We start from the raw sequence: 19,248 nt of genomic DNA on the forward strand, positions 1-19,248 counted from the left end.
GTAATTAATTAATTAATTTAAAACCTGGCCTTTACCTAACAACTAAAATAGAGTGCAGTTCATGGAACATTTCCCTAATTTGACTTTCTTGTTGACTAACGTTTAATTTGTACTTTTCATAAGATTCCTTTATCACCTGTTGATTTCGTTATAATTAAAGATAATTAGTCGCAATTAAAACTAAAGTATTCGAGTATTGCCAAGCGCGAAACTCACAGATTCACTTTTTAGCAACATTGATTGGTCGTTTTTAGCTTTTTTTAGAGCTTGTTTCAAATCATCAATTAACGAAGTGTTCTTAATTATAAAATTAAACTTTTATAAACAATTCGTTTATAATACATAAGTTCATAAGATATTTTTCATAAGTTTGTCACTGGTTACAAACTGGAGCTTGTCACGAAGTGAGGGAGGTAGGACATGAATTCAAGGTAAAGCGACGCGTGGTGAGGCGCTATCAGGGGCTTAGTAATGCAGACCAAATAGGGACTGGCAACAGAATTTTTCACACTTATGGCCGCGCATGAGCAGTTGCAAGTTTGTTGCTTCTATGGAGTTAACGTGTAAAATAAACTACGATGGACGAGTTTTAGAACGTTTTGTAATTTAATATTAAAATAAAATGCGTAGTATTTAAACCGAGAGAGTAAAATTAAAACCATGTTAAGAAACAAAAAGTTTTTAAGTTCTATCGGAAACGGTTAAAGATGATAATTGGTTAAAACTCGCTAAGCCGCGGCGACCGTATGGGATTGGGATCGACGCTTCATCGGCGGACATCGCCGATGCCGTGCCGTCATGGATGTACTAATAACTATCGTTACTGGATAAATCTCTCGTACCTTCCACCGTGCGTTGAAAAAAGCTCGCGCTTTGGCTACCAAATCGTAGGGAGGTGGGGAGGCATCGGGTGTTAAAAACAACCGGAAGTTCTACGGTGGGACAAACGGTAGTCTTTTCCGGTCGTCGTTCATTGGCTGAAATTTGTAGCTGTCTGCTGTTCACGACTTGGCGGGAAAAAATGTAAATACGTAACGCGATATAGCCAATGAACGACGACCGGAAAAGACTACTGTTTGTCCCATCGAAGAACTTCCGGTCATAAGTTCGTACTTTTCTCGCCAGCCGGCGCTAGGGGTTATGGAGGAAAAACAATGGCCGCGTTTCAGGCTCAGTAATTTATCCAGTAACGATAGTTATTAGTACATCCATGGTGCCGTGCCCGGCCCCGAAAGCGCCGCGTATAACACGCTCGTAAGCCTTGGCACCCAATTTGGTCTGTAGAATATTATAAACTGCCCCAATTTTACGTCTATCAATTGATTTAGATAAAATTTCACCTAGAAAGTTTTATTTATACTTTTACAACCATTAATACAACACTGTTTTATAAAAATAAACTGGAATGCCTAACTAGTAAGGTAAAAGCAATGGTTACATAAATACGACTGGCAACAAACATTCTTTCTGCGCATGCTCACCTCTCGAGAATTTTACCCCCTTTTCACCCTCGCTCTAAGTGTGAAAAGGTTTAACTCCGCCCCCAAGCGCCATTATGGTATGTTTTTTAACAGAATGAAAGCAACATAAGCCCCTCCTCCTGGTATGTTTTTTAGCACTAGTGGAAGATAGCCTGACGTTGCATGACGTAGTACTGCCAAGTCCCTATAGGACTAGATGGATTGCAAAATGAACCGAGTGTAGCCAATCAATCCACCTTATTCCCTTTCGGCGGAAGTTAGGCTTAGCTCGGGATTCATGGGGGTGAGTAGCGGGAAGAAATTCGTCTGTCGTCTGCTACATAAGCCAAAAATATGTACTGTAGCGGACGACAGACCAATTTCTTCCCGCTACTCACCCCCATGAATCCCGAGCTAAGCCTAACTTCCGGCGAAAGGGAATAAGGTAGATTCTCGCTCGTCGTTCTCGAGCTGTAAGTCTCTAGCATTACGAACTTGCATAGGTAGTGTCGGACTTATGGAACATATCTTATAAACTTATGATAAGATTACGCTTCAACTTAATTACCATATCATTCATCGAGATCAAATTATGACCTTCGTCGTTACAATTAGTCGCGGCGCAATTGTCACAAATAAACTGTTTTTCATCTTCGCAATACAGTTTTACAATGTTCGTTGGATGTTTAGGACAAATATCTTCTAACTCGCTTTGAAAGCTAATTGAATTAATTAACTCGGGTTTAATTACGACTGAAATATTACATTAAAGGATATTTCTGAATTATGTACCTAAGGGGTGTAATTGATACCGATTTATGGCCTTTCCTTTCTCCAGATTCATGAGTCTACAAATGTTTAGCGATATCATGAATTTCTTTCATTCAACTATGATAAGTCCTTGCAAAAGTGGATGAGAGGAAAAGTATGAAAACGGCCAAAAGTCGCGAGTCAGAGTTTCGCCATAGTTGACCGTTTTATTAGCGTAGCTATACTGGGCCTGTTCACTCCCTTAAAATAGGTCTTGTGTTAATTCGCGGTTACGCGGTTACCATCGTCTGCTAATGTGTATGCTAGAACTTCCTCGATTTGTGTTTGTAGTCAGGACAGAGTAGCTGGTAATGTTTTAAATGGTATTTGAAGGTATAATATGGATTTAAGTAAGGTTATCGAAGCAATAGAAGAGCACAAAAAACTAGATACGTTTAAAACAAATCTCGGTAATTTAGCTATAGCGCGAGCCACTTGCGTCGTGATGCGCGTGATCGAATGGGCTATGGTTAAACCATGGAGCATAAATGTCTGAACTACTTTCAGTCGCGAGTTTGCAAGTCCATCAGTCACTAGTAAACAAACTAAATAGTTATTGGCGAAACTTTGATGTCCGCGTTTTTTAACACAGACTCTATGGCCATTGTCATACTTTCCCTCTCATCCACATTTGGTCCTTGCTAATTTACCTTTCTAAAACATGGACCACAACTATAGGCTTTACAAATTTCACAGTGGTTCGAGGCACAGCCCAAGCAGAATTCGCAAAGGCCTTACAATAATTAATTTAATTGTTAAATTAAATTTTCGCCTAACGTTAAAATTAACTCTCGATCTTAGAATGAACCCTATATTTAAAGGGAGGGTGAAGTAGAAAATCAAGTGATTTTTTATCGTTTCTTCTACTAATTATAAGACCAGTCTGCATAGTGAAACATTCAGGAAATACTTCCGAATGATTTTAAAATTCAAATTTGGTTCAGATTTTAAGGATAATTTTAAAGAAGCCCCTCCGACCAATCGCGTAACGCCCTGCCTTTTTATTAACAAAATTATCGTGGCACGCTCAATGTCTCGCGCCACGATTATCACGTCGCGAGCAAATTTTATCAAATCTCGTGATGAATTTCATTCGACACGGAACGTGCAACGAGAACTTTGTTAATAAAAAGGCAGGGCGTTACGCGATTGGTCGGAGGGGCTTATTTCAAATTATCGCTAAAATCTGAACCTAATTTGAATTTTAAAATCATTCGGAAGTATTTCCTGAATGTTTCACTATGCAGACTGGTCTTGTAATTAGTAGAAGAATTGATAAAAAAATCACTTGATATTCTACTTCACCCTCCCTTTAACATAATTATTATAGTTCTGTGGTCGGTGCGTGACCGTGTAGCTTTACACAGTGTTATCCGTTTCCAATTTAATATTTTCTCCATACCATAATAGGGAGCTATATATTATTTTCTTATGCTCTAATCAGAAGTGAGATGAGGCTAGAAGTGAAGGCCTCTAGCATTGGTAATAGATCCTGGCATTAGTGAACAAATTTGAGGATTTTATGCCGCTTCCATCGCGCCTACACTAGAGAGAAAAAAATTGGTCGAGTTCCAAAAACATTTCCTATCCCCTTCCCCTCAACCTAAAGCGGCGGAACACGGACGCGGGTGCTTGAATCTAGTTCGGCCGTCTACCACCGCGAGCGTCTCACGTTTTGGAGGGAAAATTCGGAAACCGCCACTAGAGGGCCAACCGTTCGTGTGTTATCAAGAATATTCACTTTCGCCACGGAGCTGTATTGTAGAAGGAGTAGCTTCCCCTCTACTAAAAAAAGCTAGACCTTATTTGTCCATAAAAAGGGGGTATGAATTTTGACCCTCAATCCAAACCTAGGCGAGCCAATGTAGAGAATAAAGATGGCCGCGAGCTACGAACGTTCAGGAGGGTTAAGCCTCGGTCTTTTGACTTCCGAGTGACGGGAGTTTCTCAACGGTTTGCAAATCTTATTTAAATTTTTATTTTTACTATTATTTATATTTATATTAATTATAATATGGAAAATATTCAAAGAATTAAGCCGGGAAAGAAGGAAACGGACGCCTTCTTTAAAACACGTGACGTCAGAGACTGTTTACATTGGCTCGGTATGCGCGAAAATTGTGCGTGGAGCACTAGTACGCTTATGTCTAGGCCCTAGAGGCCTAGTCTCTACTCCTTCTACAATACACATCCGTGCTTTCGCCGAGTGAAGAATTTGGTTAGCTCAGTACTTCTAATCTCATCTCACTTCTGCTCTAATGCAATAGCAAGCGCGAACAAACATTCGCCACATTTAACAGCTCATTCTAAGACCAGAACAATTTAAACATCTCTAAATACCCTTGGTATTTGGGTGCGGTTTTTCAACTTGTTTTCGAGGCGAATTAGACTTAAATATAAATCCCTGAGTATTATTATGAGTCATTGTGTACCCGGCAGGGTAGACCGCGGCCTCGATGCTTTAATTACGAAATAAAGTTAAATAATTAATTAATTGTTTCCACTGACAGCGGGGAAAAATTAATTTTACTCTTTGAAGGATTTGGCTGGTCGAGTCGCGTAGCAAGACAATCCAAGTGCAAAGATGTCAGTCATAAATATTTCCTCATATTTCTTGTTACCCAATGGGAATTGTGTTACAGCCTAAAGAGAGGGCTTACACTTTAACGAGTAGCGAGTGAGGTACATTCAAAATTGTTACATTGGGAACTGCAACTCTTAACTAAAAGTTGAGAGACCTTTTTCTCAGATTTTTCCCCCGACCTTTTTCTCAGATTTTTCCCCCGACCTTTTTCTCAGATTTTTCCCCCGACCTTTTTCTCAGATTTTTCCCCCGACCTTTTTCTCAGATTTTTCCCCCGACCTTTTTCTCAGATTTTTCCCCCGACCTTTTTCTCAGATTTTTCCCCCGACCTTTTTCTCAGATTTTTCCCCCGACCTTTTTCTCAGATTTTTCCCCCGACCTTTTTCTCAGATTTTCCCCGACCTTCTTCTGAGATTTTTCCCCCGACCTTCTTCTGAGATTTTTCCCCCGACCTTCTTCTGAGATTTTTCCCCCGACCTTCTTCTGAGATTTTTCCCCCGACCTTCTTCTGAGATTTTTCCCCCGACCTTCTTCTGAGATTTTTCCCCCGACCTTCTTCTGAGATTTTTCCCCCGACCTTCTTCTGAGATTTTTCCCCCGACCTTCTTCGGAGATTTTCCCCCCGACCTTTTTCGGAGATTTTCCCCCGACCTTTTTCGGAGATTTTCCCCCGACCTTTTTCGGAGATTTTTCCCCGACCTTTTTCGGAGATTTTTCCCCCGACCTTTTTCGGAGATTTTTCCCCCGACCTTTATCGTAGATTTTTCCCCGACCTTTATCGTAGATTTTTCCCCGACCTTTATCGTAGATTTTTCCCCGACCTTTATCGGAGATTTTTCCCCGACCTTTATCGGAGATTTTTCCCCGACCTTTATCGGAGATTTTTCCCCGACCTTTATCGGAGATTTTTCCCCGACCTTTATCGGAGATTTTTCCCCGACCTTTATCGGAGATTTTTCCCCGACCTTTATCGGAGATTTTTCCCCGACCTTTATCGGAGATTTTTCCCCGACCTTTATCGGAGATTTTTCCCCGACCTTTATCGGAGATTTTTCCCCGACCTTTATCGGAGATTTTTCCCCGACCTTTATCGGAGATTTTTCCCCGACCTTCTTCTGAGATTTTTCCCCGACCTTCTTCTGAGATTTTTCCCCGACCTTCTTCTGAGATTTTTCCCCGACCTTCTTCTGAGATTTTTCCCCGACCTTCTTCTGAGATTTTTCCCCGACCTTCTTCTGAGATTTTTCCCCGACCTTCTTCTGAGATTTTTCCCCGACCTTTATCGGAGATTTTTCCCCGACCTTTATCGGAGATTTTTCCCCGACCTTTATCGGAGATTTTTCCCCGACCTTTATCGGAGATTTTTCCCCGACCTTTATCGGAGATTTTTCCCCGACCTTCTTCTGAGATTTTTCCCCGACCTTCTTCTGAGATTTTTCCCCGACCTTCTTCTGAGATTTTTCCCCGACCTTCTTCTGAGATTTTTCCCCGACCTTCTTCTGAGATTTTTCCCCGACCTTCTTCTGAGATTTTTCCCCGACCTTTTTCGGAGATTTTTCCCCGACCTTTTTCGGAGATTTTTCCCCCGACCTTTTTCGGAGATTTTTCCCCCGACCTTTTTCGGAGATTTTTCCCCCGACCTTTTTCGGAGATTTTTCCCCCGACCTTTTTCGGAGATTTTTCCCCGACCTTTTTCCTGAGATTTTTCCCCGACCTTTTTCCTGAGATTTTTCCCCGACCTTTTTCCTGAGATTTTTCCCCGACCTTTTTCCTGAGATTTTTCCCCGACCTTTTCCTGAGATTTTTCCCCGACCTTTTTCCTGAGATTTTTCCCCGACCTTCTTCTGAGATTTTTCCCCGACCTTCTTCTGAGATTTTTCCCCGACCTTCTTCTGAGATTTTTCCCCGACCTTCTTCTGAGATTTTTCCCCGACCTTCTTCTGAGATTTTTCCCCGACCTTCTTCTGAGATTTTTCCCCGACCTTCTTCTGAGATTTTTCCCCGACCTTTTTCCTGAGATTTTTCCCCGACCTTTTTCCTGAGATTTTTCCCCGACCTTTTTCCTGAGATTTTTCCCCGACCTTCTTCTGAGATTTTTCCCCGACCTTTATCGGAGATTTTTCCCGACCTTTATCGGAGATTTTTCCCCGACCTTTATCGGAGATTTTTCCCCGACCTTTATCGGAGATTTTTCCCCGACCTTTATCGGAGATTTTTCCCCGACCTTTATCGGAGATTTTTCCCCGACCTTCTTCTGAGATTTTTCCCCGACCTTTATCGGAGATTTTTCCCCGACCTTCTTCTGAGATTTTTCCCCGACCTTCTTCTGAGATTTTTCCCCGACATTCTTCTGAGATTTTTCCCCGACCTTCTTCTGAGATTTTTCCCCGACCTTCTTCTGAGATTTTTCCCCGACCTTCTTCTGAGATTTTTCCCCGACCTTTATCGGAGATTTTTCCCCGACCTTCTTCTGAGATTTTTCCCCGACCTTTATCGGAGATTTTTCCCCGACCTTTATCGGAGATTTTTCCCCGACCTTTATCGGAGATTTTTCCCCGACCTTTATCGGAGATTTTTCCCCGACCTTTATCGGAGATTTTTCCCCGACCTTTATCGGAGATTTTTCCCCGACCTTTATCGGAGATTTTTCCCCGACCTTTATCGGAGATTTTTCCCCGACCTTTATCGGAGATTTTTCCCCGACCTTTATCGGAGATTTTTCCCCGACCTTTATCGGAGATTTTTCCCCGACCTTTATCGGAGATTTTTCCCCGACCTTTATCGGAGATTTTTCCCCGACCTTCTTCTGAGATTTTTCCCCGACCTTCTTCTGAGATTTTTCCCCGACCTTCTTCTGAGATTTTTCCCCGACCTTCTTCTGAGATTTTTCCCCGACCTTCTTCTGAGATTTTTCCCCGACCTTCTTCTGAGATTTTTCCCCGACCTTCTTCTGAGATTTTTCCCCGACCTTCTTCTGAGATTTTCCCCCGACCTTTTACTGAGATTTCCCCCGACCTTTTACTGAGATTTCCCCCGACCTTTTACTGAGATTTCCCCCGACCTTTTACTGAGATTTCCCCCGACCTTTTTCGGAGATTTTTCCCTTTTTCGGAAATTTTTCCCTTTTTCGGAAATTTTTCCTTGACCTTTTTCCGAGATTTTTCCCTTTTTCGGAGATTTTTCCTTGACCTTTTTCCGAGATTTTTCCCTTTTTCTGAGATTTTCCCCCGACCTTTTTCTGAGATTTTCCCCCGACCTTTTTCTGAGATTTTCCCCCGACCTTTTTCTGAGATTTTCCCCCGACCTTTTACTGAGATTTTCCCCCGACCTTTTACTGAGATTTTCCCCCGACCTTTTACTGAGATTTTCCCCCGACCTTTTTCGGAGATTTTTCCCTTTTTCGGAAATTTTTCCCTTTTTCGGAAATTTTTCCCTTTTTCGGAAATTTTTCCCTTTTTCGGAAATTTTTCCCTTTTTCGGAAATTTTTCCCTTTTTCGGAAATTTTTCCCTTTTTCGGAAATTTTTCCCTTTTTCGGAAATTTTTCCCTTTTTCGGAAATTTTTCCCTTTTTCGGAAATTTTTCCTTGACCTTTTTCCGAGATTTTTCCCTTTTTCGGAGATTTTTCCTTGACCTTTTTCCGAGATTTTTCCCTTTTTCTGAGATTTTCCCCCGACCTTTTTCTGAGATTTTCCCCCGACCTTTTTCTGAGATTTTCCCCCGACCTTTTTCTGAGATTTTCCCCCGACCTTTTTCTGAGATTTTCCCCCGACCTTTTTCTGAGATTTTCCCCCGACCTTTTTCGGAAATTTTTCCCTTTTTCGGAAATTTTTCCCTTTTTCGGAAATTTTTCCCTTTTTCGGAAATTTTTCCCTTTTTCGGAAATTTTTCCCTTTTTCGGAAATTTTTCCCTTTTTCGGAAATTTTTCCCTTTTTCGGAAATTTTTCCCTTTTTCGGAAATTTTTCCCTTTTTCGGAAATTTTTCCCTTTTTCGGAAATTTTTCCCTTTTTCGGAAATTTTTCCCTTTTTCGGAAATTTTTCCCTTTTTCGGAAATTTTTCCCTTTTTCGGAAATTTTTCCCTTTTTCGGAAATTTTTCCCTTTTTCGGAAATTTTTCCCTTTTTCGGAAATTTTTCCTTGACCTTTTTCCGAGATTTTTCCCTTTTTCGGAGATTTTTCCTTGACCTTTTTCCGAGATTTTTCCCTTTTTCTGAGATTTTCCCCCGACCTTTTTCTGAGATTTTCCCCCGACCTTTTTCTGAGATTTTCCCCCGACCTTTTTCTGAGATTTTCCCCCGACCTTTTTCTGAGATTTTCCCCCGACCTTTTTCTGAGATTTTCCCCCGACCTTTTTCTGAGATTTTCCCCCGACCTTTTTCTGAGATTTTCCCCCGACCTTTTACTGAGATTTTCCCCCGACCTTTTACTGAGATTTTCCCCCTTTTTCTGAGATTTTCCCCCTTTTTCTGAGATTTTCCCCCTTTTTCTGAGATTTTCCCCCTTTTTCTGAGATTTTCCCCCTTTTTCTGAGATTTTCCCCCTTTTTCTGAGATTTTCCCCCGACCTTTTTCTGAGATTTTCCCCCGACCTTTTTCTGAGATTTTCCCCCGACCTTTTTCTGAGATTTTCCCCCGACCTTTTACTGAGATTTTCCCCCGACCTTTTACTGAGATTTTCCCCCGACCTTTTACTGAGATTTTCCCCCGACCTTTTACTGAGATTTTCCCCCGACCTTTTTCTGAGATTTTCCCCCGACCTTTTTCTGAGATTTTCCCCCTTTTTCTGAGATTTTCCCCCTTTTTCTGAGATTTTCCCCCTTTTTCTGAGATTTTCCCCCTTTTTCTGAGATTTTCCCCCTTTTTCTGAGATTTTCCCCCCTTTTCTGAGATTTTCCCCCTTTTTCTGAGATTTTCCCCCTTTTTCTGAGATTTTCCCCGACCTTTTTCTGAGATTTTCCCCGACCTTTTTCTGAGATTTTCCCCGACCTTTTTCTGAGATTTTCCCCGACCTTTTTCTGAGATTTTCCCCGACCTTTTTCTGAGATTTTCCCCGACCTTTTTCTGAGATTTTCCCCGACCTTTTTCTGAGATTTTCCCCGACCTTTTTCTGAGATTTTCCCCGACCTTTTACTGAGATTTTCCCCGATCAATGGGGACTTGGCAATTCGGGCTTAACTCCGCCCCCAGCGCCATTATTTAACAGTCCCTCTCCTGGTATGTTTTTAGCACTAGTGGAAGGTAGCCTGACGTTGCATGACGTAGTACTGCCAAGTCCCTATTCTAGACAATTTTAAGGATTGCTCTAGAGTTTTCTGTTTTAAGTGAGGACAGAAGAAAATAGGGGAAGTACGTATTCTTAGCTATTTCGCGAGACGTCACTTTATCGGTTTTTTCGCGCCACTGAATATCCGCTTTTTTTGGCGGGAAACCGCGGATGAATACAAGAAACTATTTTCTTCGAAGGTTCGTCTGCTATCCAGCTGAATGCTGATTTTGTTATGGTACCTGATTTCTTGAGTTTACTATGGCCGAGGCTTAACGAGTCACGCGAATTTGGCGAAAAATCGACTTGAATACCTTTAGTTTTGCCTTTAAAACTTGTCTGGCTTTTCTTGTCACTAGTTTCACGATATACTAAATTACACTGGACAGAACTATCCATTTTTAACTCTTAATTGAACGATAACTTTCAATGTCAATCTACCCGGTCGAAAGAAGGACGGAAATCGTCGTCTATACTCTGTAGTTCAATTTCTCACGGTATGGTGGCGCACCTTCAAAAATTTCTATCGGTTCTCTGCCTATCTCTGATTGGCCAATTTAAAGCGATAGCTTGTTTCTGGGAGAGAAGGACGACTTGCACTAGCTAAAGGTACGAATACGTACTTCCCCTATTTTCTTCTGGCGAGGATGAAGAGAAACTTTCATTTCTCTTATCCCCAGTAATTTTACCCACTAAAATCAAATTCCCTAACTTTGCTCAGATTTTTAAAATTCCCTGACATTTTGGACCATTTTTAATTTCCCTGACTTTTCTAAGTTTTCCCTGACCCGTGGCAACCCTGATTCCCTAAAACGTATTTGGCTAGTCACCATTTGTGTACTTTATAAATCCGAAAAGTCTAAAAATTTAATAGGGTCAAAAACTTAACACAGCTTTGGCTTAATAAAGTAATTTAAATTTTGCAGTTCTTTTAATTAATTTAAAATGTTAATTCACAACAACAAGATTTATACACGATTAGTCAAATAATAAAATATTTACTTACCGAACATTTTGCACACGTAACAGCTCTTTTATTACTAATGCCCATCTTTGTCAGGCGAGGACGTAAGCAATTGGCACATACAGTGTGTTTACAATTTAAAATATACGGGTACTGAGAGGTGAATTTCCCCATTGAATCTAAAATAACATTTTTATCATTTTAAATAAGACTACCAAGTCCCCCCCACCTCCCTCTATGCGCGCTTTCATAAGAGGGGACATTTCCAAAATTTTACAAAATTTCCCAAAACTACGCCGTAATTTACCATTTTCCAAAATTTCCCAAAATTACGCCGTAATTTACCATTTTCCAAAAATTTCCAAAATTTCCCAAAATTACGCCGTAATTTACCATTTTCCAAAAATTTCCAAAATTTCCCAAAATTACGCCGTAATTTACCATTTTCCAAAAATTTCCAAAATTTCCCAAAATTACGCCATAATTTCCATTTTCCAAAAATTTCCAAAATTTCCCAAAATTACGCCGTAATTTACCATTTTCCAAAATTTTCCAAAATTTCCCAAAATTACGCCGTAATTTACCATTTTCCAAAAATTTCCAAAATTTCCCAAAATTACGCCGTAATTTACCATTTTCCAAAAATTTCCAAAATTTCCCAAAATTACGCCGTAATTTACCATTTTCCAAAATTTCCCAAAATTACGCCGTAATTTACCGCGTAAATTACCGTTTACGAAAATTCAAAAATTAAATTATATTGATCGTTTTTAAGCTAAATAATGAAAAATATCACTTGAACACGGCTATTATTTTAATAGCATAGTATCGTACATTATTTGAACACCGAGTTTTGATGTTTGCAGCTCAAAATACTTTTGAACAGCTTCTTCATAGCAATTTTGCGAATTATTGCTATTTCACGATTTTAGAACAAAATTCTAGAGAAGGGCCGAAACCAGTTTGTTTAAACCGATACCGATATATAGGTTTAGTCAAATTTCGGTACCGATATTGGTATTGGGCCCATCTCTAGAAATTTCTAACAACTACAGCTTTCCAGCTGACGTAAACGAACTCGACAACAAGAATAGACGAGAAAATCAAATTTCATTTCCTTAATCAAATTTTTCCCATGCTTGCCGTTCGACCTTTTATGACTTACTCATGTCTCATGGGAAGAAATGCGCGCATGCGCGGGTAGAGCAAAATATGGAGCTATTAGACCATTTTCCAAGTGAAAGAAATGAAAATTCGGCGGTAAATTACCACGGTAATTACCAGGGTAGTTACCGTTTTCGTAATTTACCCGGGAAAATCGTAAATTACAGTTACCGTGGTAATTTACCGGGTCAATTACCATGGTAATTTACCGATTTCGAACCCTAGGTACGAAGCTGGTAGGCCATTACTCTATAAAATGAAAGTTAACGGCATGGCTGCTGTCATAACCAATGAGATAGATAGAGTTACAATTCAAATCGGCTTTCCGCGAAACACATGGCTTTTATCAAGCACGTTTATCAAAACATGACAGCGCCATCTGTGAGCCTCTAGCGGGACTAATTACAACTTTTAATTGCTTATTTGCAATCAGAAACATCGTTATGATTTTTATTTCATCTATTTATTAGATTAAAAAGGACTAAAGTTTTTATTATTTAACTCGCGTATTTTATTTAACACGTTTAAAAAACTATCTTGACAGCTTGTTACACAGATTATAGCAGCAGGCGTAATAAACAAGATGTGCCCGGCTGGGCACAGAATACTTTTGCACGGCAACTGTCGAATTACTATTATTACTATCAAAAAATGGCCCAGGGATGGACTCATAATATTAGCCACAGCGTACCGAACTTAAAAGGCGTATAGAAAATTTACGTGAATAGCCGTAACTATGCTAAAACGATTACCCGTAATTCTAACGTTAATTTATTTACTTCTATTATTATTCTAATAGTGCAACACAGTTATAGAAGTGAGTGAGTATGCCCTCGTTGTGAATTCTTTAACAGCGCAATCATTCAAATAATTTACTTTAGTTATAATTTTCAAACTTTTTCCTTATTATCTTAAGATGAATTTCGTCCCGAAACATCTTTAATTAAAATAAAACGTGAAAAAAAAATTATTTTCTCGTGTGGAATCGAACTTGCGACCCATGGTTCTGCCGAGCAAAACTCAATATTTCTAACCGATATACCACCTATACCACGCGCCCAGCCTGAGCGCGCTCCCCCGAGAATTTTTTCGGTACCTTTTAATTCGCCGAATGCCTAAGGTTTTTTATCTCATTTTAAAAACAGGAATGTTAAAACAGAACATTAATTTTTATTACGTAAGTCAAACAAAACTGATTCAGATTATTTTAAAACATTTTAAAACTAGTATTAATATAGTGCCACATTAAAACAATAATATTCCTATTTTTAAAATGGGACTCTATTTTATTCCTATTTTTAAAATGGGACTCTATTTTATTCCTATTTTTAAAATGGGACTCTATTTTATTCCTATTTTTAAAATGGGACTCTATTTTATTCCTATTTTTAAAATGGGACTCTATTTTATTCCTATTTTTAAAATGGGACTCTATTTTATTCCTATTTTTAAAATGGGACTCTATTTTATTCCTATTTTTAAAATGGGACTCTATTTTATTCCTATTTTTAAAATGGGACTCTATTTTATTCCTATTTTTAAAATGGGACTCTATTTTATTCCTATTTTTAAAATGGGACTCTATTTTATTCCTATTTTTAAAATGGGACTCTATTTTATTCCTATTTTTAAAATGGGACTCTATTTTATTCCTATTTTTAAAATGGGACTCTATTTTATTCCTATTTTTAAAATGGGACTCTATTTTATTCCTATTTTTAAAATGGGACTCTATTTTATTCCTATTTTTAAAATGGGACTCTATTTTATTCCTATTTTTAAAATGGGACTCTATTTTATTCCTATTTTTAAAATGGGACTCTATTTTATTCCTATTTTTAAAATGGGACTCTATTTTATTCCTATTTTTAAAATGGGACTCTATTTTATTCCTATTTTTAAAATGGGACTCTATTTTATTCCTATTTTTAAAATGGGACTCTATTTTATTCCTATTTTTAAAATGGGACTCTATTTTATTCCTATTTTTAAAATGGGACTCTATTTTATTCCTATTTTTAAAATGGGACTCTATTTTATTCCTATTTTTAAAATGGGACTCTATTTTATTCCTATTTTTAAAATGGGACTCTATTTTATTCCTATTTTTAAAATGGGACTCTATTTTATTCCTATTTTTAAAATGGGACTCTATTTTATTCCTATTTTTAAAATGGGACTCTATTTTATTCCTATTTTTAAAATGGGACTCTATTTTATTCCTATTTTTAAAATGGGACTCTATTTTATTCCTATTTTTAAAATGGGACTCTATTTTATTCCTATTTTTAAAATGGGACTCTATTTTATTCCTATTTTTAAAATGGGACTCTATTTTATTCCTATTTTTAAAATGGGACTCTATTTTATTCCTATTTTTAAAATATGACTCTATTTTATTGCTATTTTTAAAATATGACTCTATTTTATTCCTATTTTTAAAATATGACTCTATTTTATTCCTATTTTTAAAATATGACTCTATTTTATTCCTTTTTTTTAAATATGACTCTATTTTATTCCTATTTTTAAAATATGACTCTATTTTATTCCTATTTTTAAAATATGACTCTATTTTATTCCTTTTTTTAAATATGACTCTATTTTATTCCTTTTTTTAAATATGACTCTATTTTATTCCTTTTTTTAAATATGACTCTATTTTATTCCTTTTTTAAATATGACTCTATTTTATTCCTTTTTTTAAATATGACTCTATTTTATTCCTTTTTTTTAAATATGACTCTATTTTATTCCTTTTTTTAAAATATGACTCTATTTTATTCCTTTTTTTAAAATATGACTCTATTTTATTCCTTTTTTTAAAATATGACTCTATTTTATTCCTTTTTTTAAAATATGACTCTATTTTATTCCTTTTTTTAAAATATGACTCTATTTTATTCCTATTTTTAAAATATGACTCCATTTTATACCAATTTTTAAAATGTGGCAATATTTTATTTATATTTTTAAAATTCCTCAATCTCAAAGTTTTGCTGGTTTTAAAAATTCGCGGGGATTTTCTAGATTTGAGGTTTTGAAAAGCGACATCTATGCGTGGTGCCCAAATACACCTTGACTGCCTTCCCTGAGATAGCGCGCTTAGGCCTGTATTAATAATAAATTTACTTTTGTTAAAACTTTAAAACTTTTTCGTCGTTAATTTAAGACGAATTTCGTCTCAAAACATCCTTAATTAAAATAAAACTTAAAAAAAAATATTTCCTCGTGTGGATTCGAACTGCGACCCATGGTTCTGCCGCGCAAAAGGCAACTGCTCTAACCACCATACCACGAGCCTAGTTATCCAAGCCACTATGCGTGGTGCCCAAATACACCTTGACTGCCTTCCCTGAGATAGCGCGCTTAGGCCTGTATTAATAATAAATTTACTTTTGTTAAAACTTTAAAACTTTTTCCTCGTTATTTTAAGATGAATTTCGTCTCAAAATATCCTTAATTAAAATAAAACTTAAAAAAAAAAAAATATTTCCTCGTGTGGATTCGAACTGCGACACATGGTTCTGCCGCGTTAAAGGCAACGGCTCTAACCACCATACCACGAGCGTAGTTAATCAAGTTCATATTCTAGGGGTATTTTTTTATAAAGCTCGCGCATGCGTATCAGATTCTTGGTTACACCATGACGTCAGCAAACCACCGCCGGTATTCCACTGGGGAATTTTTCATCGTTTCCCTCTCGTGGGCCCGTATATTTCAATTGACACCCGAGCGTGCTCGACGGGCTTTAAGTCTTCCGTTTATAAAAATATAACTTTTGAACGCCATCTGGCGTGCAAAAGTAAAAAGTTCTTAGGGTGGCGCCACCCGTATTTGATAAAGATTCATGCTCGACAAAAAGTGTATCGCGAAACGTCGATCTCGAGATCTCACCATAGATATATTAAAAGGGTAGATACACAATTCAATGGGAGGTCGACGCGGAAGGGGCAACGAGCAGACAGCCGCTATTTTCTGGGGGTAGCCGTATAAAACGCCATCTATCGGGGACAAATTAGCGGCCAAAATTGGAACTATCATAAGGATGAGTGGCACTCTATGTTAACTCCCTATAGGGCATAATAAGTCAAACCCTCGGAGATACCATTACTCCATTTTATACGAGCTAAGAGCGGAAAAACGTATTTTATAAATTTTACACCTGTAAAATCTTTTAAAAAACACTTGGAACTTGTATTTCTACTTACTTTCGAGGAAATACCACCGTTTTCTGAAGGTAAGAGTCTTTTTTATACATTTATTAGTAATAAAAACATTAAGTCGAGCTAAGCCTTGGTCATGGCCATAATGTAGATTTGCACATAGAGGCTAATCACACACATCACTAACCTGCCGTGTTTTACAAGACCAAGGCTTAGCTCGCCTTAATGTTTTATTACTAATAAATGTATAAAAAAAACTCTTACCTTCAGAAAACGGTGGTATTTCCTCGAAAGTAAGTAGAAATACAAGTTCCAAGTGTTTTTTAAAATATTTTACAGGTGTAAAATTTATAAAATACGTTTTTCCGCTCTTAGCTCGTATAAAATGGAGTAATGGCATCTCCGAGGGTTTGACTTATTATGCCCTATAGGGAGTTAACATAGAGTGCCACTCATCCTTATGATAGTTCCAATTTTGGCCGCTAATTTGTCCCCGATAGATGGCGTTTTATACGGCTACCCCCAGAAAATAGCGGCTGTCTGCTCCTTGTCCCTTCCGCGTTTTTTCGTTAAGCCTAAGCCAGCGAAGTGGATCTAGACCCTTTATAGTTTTACTATATCTATGGATCTCACGTTGTGACTCTAGCTTTAATATATATATTCTATCTCATTGGTCATAACAAAGACAACATAAAAGTATTTCCATTTCACGAAACTTTCTAAACACCGAATTGACCCCAAACCTTAATTTTTCGATACTAAAACAATAATAAATGACTAAAAACTTTAAATATTAAGATGACAAAAACTTATAAATAAATCAAAGAAAGTTTAAAATCAGAAAGCGTGGACGCTAAGCCTTGGCTTCTTAGCTGAGTGATAGCGATCTAAGCTAGGTTACGATCTAAGCGGCGATAGGACCAAAGAAAATATAGAACTCGTACCTTTTCCTGTAAAGACTTGTTGACAATTACCGCAACGAAGCGGCTTCGCGTCCATTTTAATCGTTATTTTGTTAATATTTCGGTTACGAATTACTTCACTAATGTAACTATTAATATTCGGAAACCAAATAACATAAACACGTGCGTTCTCGCTCTCCAACAACAACAAAATACTTCGCAGTTCAGACAGACAACATTTATGACCTATGAAGACAGTGGAGTATAAAAACCTATCATACCGGGAGTAGTAGTTCTTAGTATATCGCACCTAGTTTCCCTTCCTAAAAACGCTGATTGACTACGGATATTTTACCTCAACTTAATCTATATCTATATAAATCAAAGTCCTGACTGACTGACTGACTGACTGACTGACAGACTGACTGATAATCAACGCCCAGCCCAAACCGCTTGCCCTAGAAGGCTGAAAATTTGCAGGAACGTTACTCATAAGTAGTAGGCGCGTACTAAGAAAGATTTTTCCAATCCGCCGCCATCTTAAAAAATGGCGCCCAGAAATGTAAAATATCTTCTCTATGCAACAAAGTCCGCGCGTTTCAACCGATTTCACAGATATTTAGTACACGGGTTTCCTTTAACCTATAGACGGACTGAATGATCTTTTGGGTTCGATTTGTTGCCATCTTTTTAAATGGCGGCCAGAAATTTGAAAACCCTTCTTTATGGAATAATGTAAGTGTGAAAAGTAATAAAAAATGCATCCCGACGGGCTGACGGGCAACGCCGAGTGCGTTCGCTCCTAGGGTGCTACAAAAATATTAGTCATCAGTAAAATCTACCCATTCTTTGTATCATTTTGATGGAAGTTCTTATTACACGCGAGCGACGCCACGGGTAACAGCTAGTCAAAGATAAAATCCAATTTTTAAAGTAAAAATATTATCTAAAATATTATTTACTTTTAATAAGATTGTAAATAAAAACTTTAAAAATCTATAGCGTCGTTGAGTGCGTGATCGAGTGGGCTCTGAATGAACACGGTGGTTTTTTTTTTTTTTTGCAACTAAAAGCGTTTTCCTATGGGTCCTCGCAGAGCGCTCCCAAGGAGCAATAAAAATGGTAGTAGTAGATTCCAGCTTCGTTAAAGACTGTTTTTCAAGAATAGGATCTACTAGTTTTATTCCTCCATGGGAGTGCTCCGCGAGGACCCACAGGAAAACACTATTATAGCGTTTTCCTTTGGTTCCTCGCAGAGCGCTCCCAAGGAGCCATAAAAATGGTAGTAGTAGTTTCCAGCTTCGTTAAAGACTGTTTTTGAACAATAGGATCTCCTAGTTTTAGTCCTCCATGGGAGCGCTCCGCGAGGACCCAAAGGAAAACGCTATTAATCAGGCTGGGAAATAAGGATATTTTTTAAACTATTCCTTTGGACCAGTGACCCCCTAGTGTCTGAAATCATTTACTGGTCTCCGGACTGGTCCCAGCCTTTGCTCTCCAATAGATTTGCAATTAATAAACTGGTCCCGGGGACCAGTAACCCCCACTTCTTGAATTAAAAAACTAGTCCAAGCAATTAATAAACTGGTTTTGGACCAGAGGAAGTGTGCTATTTCCCAGCCTGCTATTAATTAGGAGGATACATGTTGTATCTCCAATGTGAAAAACCCGGGAAATTTAAACAGACGTAATGCTATACAATATTATAAAATGAACAGAAATTGAAACATTAATGCCTAATTTGGGTCCAACTCATGAACTCTACAATACATATTAAGCCAGGATTCACCAAGCCATAAAAATCCAAATAAATCTTTATCAAATATAATCCATTGCCCTTTTGTGAAAAAAGGTTCACAATATCCATCTTCGGCCAATTGCAAATTTAAATTAATGGCATTACGCAATTAAAAACTAAGTAATTAGCTTTCAAAA

General features: G+C 37.9%; 2 protein-coding genes across 3 annotated transcripts in view; both read right to left on the reverse strand.

Annotated features, from left to right (window-relative positions):
- LOC149629058 (RING finger protein 17-like) overlaps nt 1-17,572 on the reverse strand; it is a 33,236-nt gene extending 15,664 nt beyond the window's left edge. The window contains exons 1-9 of one of the 2 annotated variants that reach the window (XM_089851433.1): nt 17,356-17,562; nt 11,124-11,260; nt 4,801-4,913; nt 4,611-4,729; nt 2,921-3,003; nt 2,253-2,308; nt 2,029-2,179; nt 217-297; nt 36-136 (exon numbers count right to left, since the gene is read on the reverse strand). In XM_089851433.1, the coding sequence (XP_089707559.1) occupies nt 36-136; nt 217-297; nt 2,029-2,179; nt 2,253-2,308; nt 2,921-3,003; nt 4,611-4,729; nt 4,801-4,913; nt 11,124-11,260; nt 17,356-17,410 (896 nt within the window). In that variant the 5' untranslated portion in view covers nt 17,411-17,562. Of the gene's footprint in view, nt 1-35; nt 137-216; nt 298-2,028; nt 2,180-2,252; nt 2,309-2,920; nt 3,004-4,610; nt 4,730-4,800; nt 4,914-11,123; nt 11,261-17,355 lie in introns of both variants that reach the window. The other variant, XM_089851432.1, reaches the window with a different exon arrangement.
- LOC149629059 (uncharacterized) lies at nt 4,927-10,516 on the reverse strand. Its single transcript, XM_089852029.1, has 6 exons — nt 10,360-10,516; nt 7,893-8,897; nt 6,861-6,935; nt 6,420-6,692; nt 5,457-5,603; nt 4,927-4,931 (listed from the first exon to the last, which is right to left on the reverse strand). Exons 1-6 carry the CDS (start codon nt 10,514-10,516, stop codon nt 4,927-4,929), a joined length of 1,662 nt encoding a protein of 553 aa, XP_089708155.1.
- Nucleotides 17,573-19,248: the final 1,676 nt, after the last annotated feature.

Source organism: Phalangium opilio, unplaced genomic scaffold (assembly GCF_054372755.1).
Source record: "Phalangium opilio isolate 3A_F unplaced genomic scaffold, DU_Popi_V2 ptg000105l_1, whole genome shotgun sequence".
NCBI classification, from domain to species: domain Eukaryota; kingdom Metazoa; phylum Arthropoda; class Arachnida; order Opiliones; family Phalangiidae; genus Phalangium; species Phalangium opilio.

Excerpts from the sequence above, each read along its gene's own strand:
- LOC149629059 (XM_089852029.1), bottom strand. The coding sequence starts at position 10,516 with ATGGATAGTTCTGTCCAGTGTAATTTAGTATATCGTGAAACTAGTGAC. Across the intron at positions 8,898-10,359 it reads TAGTAAACTCAAGAAATCAG|GGAAAAATTTCCGAAAAAGG; the intron begins GTACCATAACAA and ends TTTCCGAAAAAG. Across the intron at positions 6,693-6,860 it reads GGAAAAATCTCAGGAAAAAG|GTCGGGGAAAAATCTCAGGA; the intron begins GTCGGGGAAAAA and ends TCTCAGAAGAAG.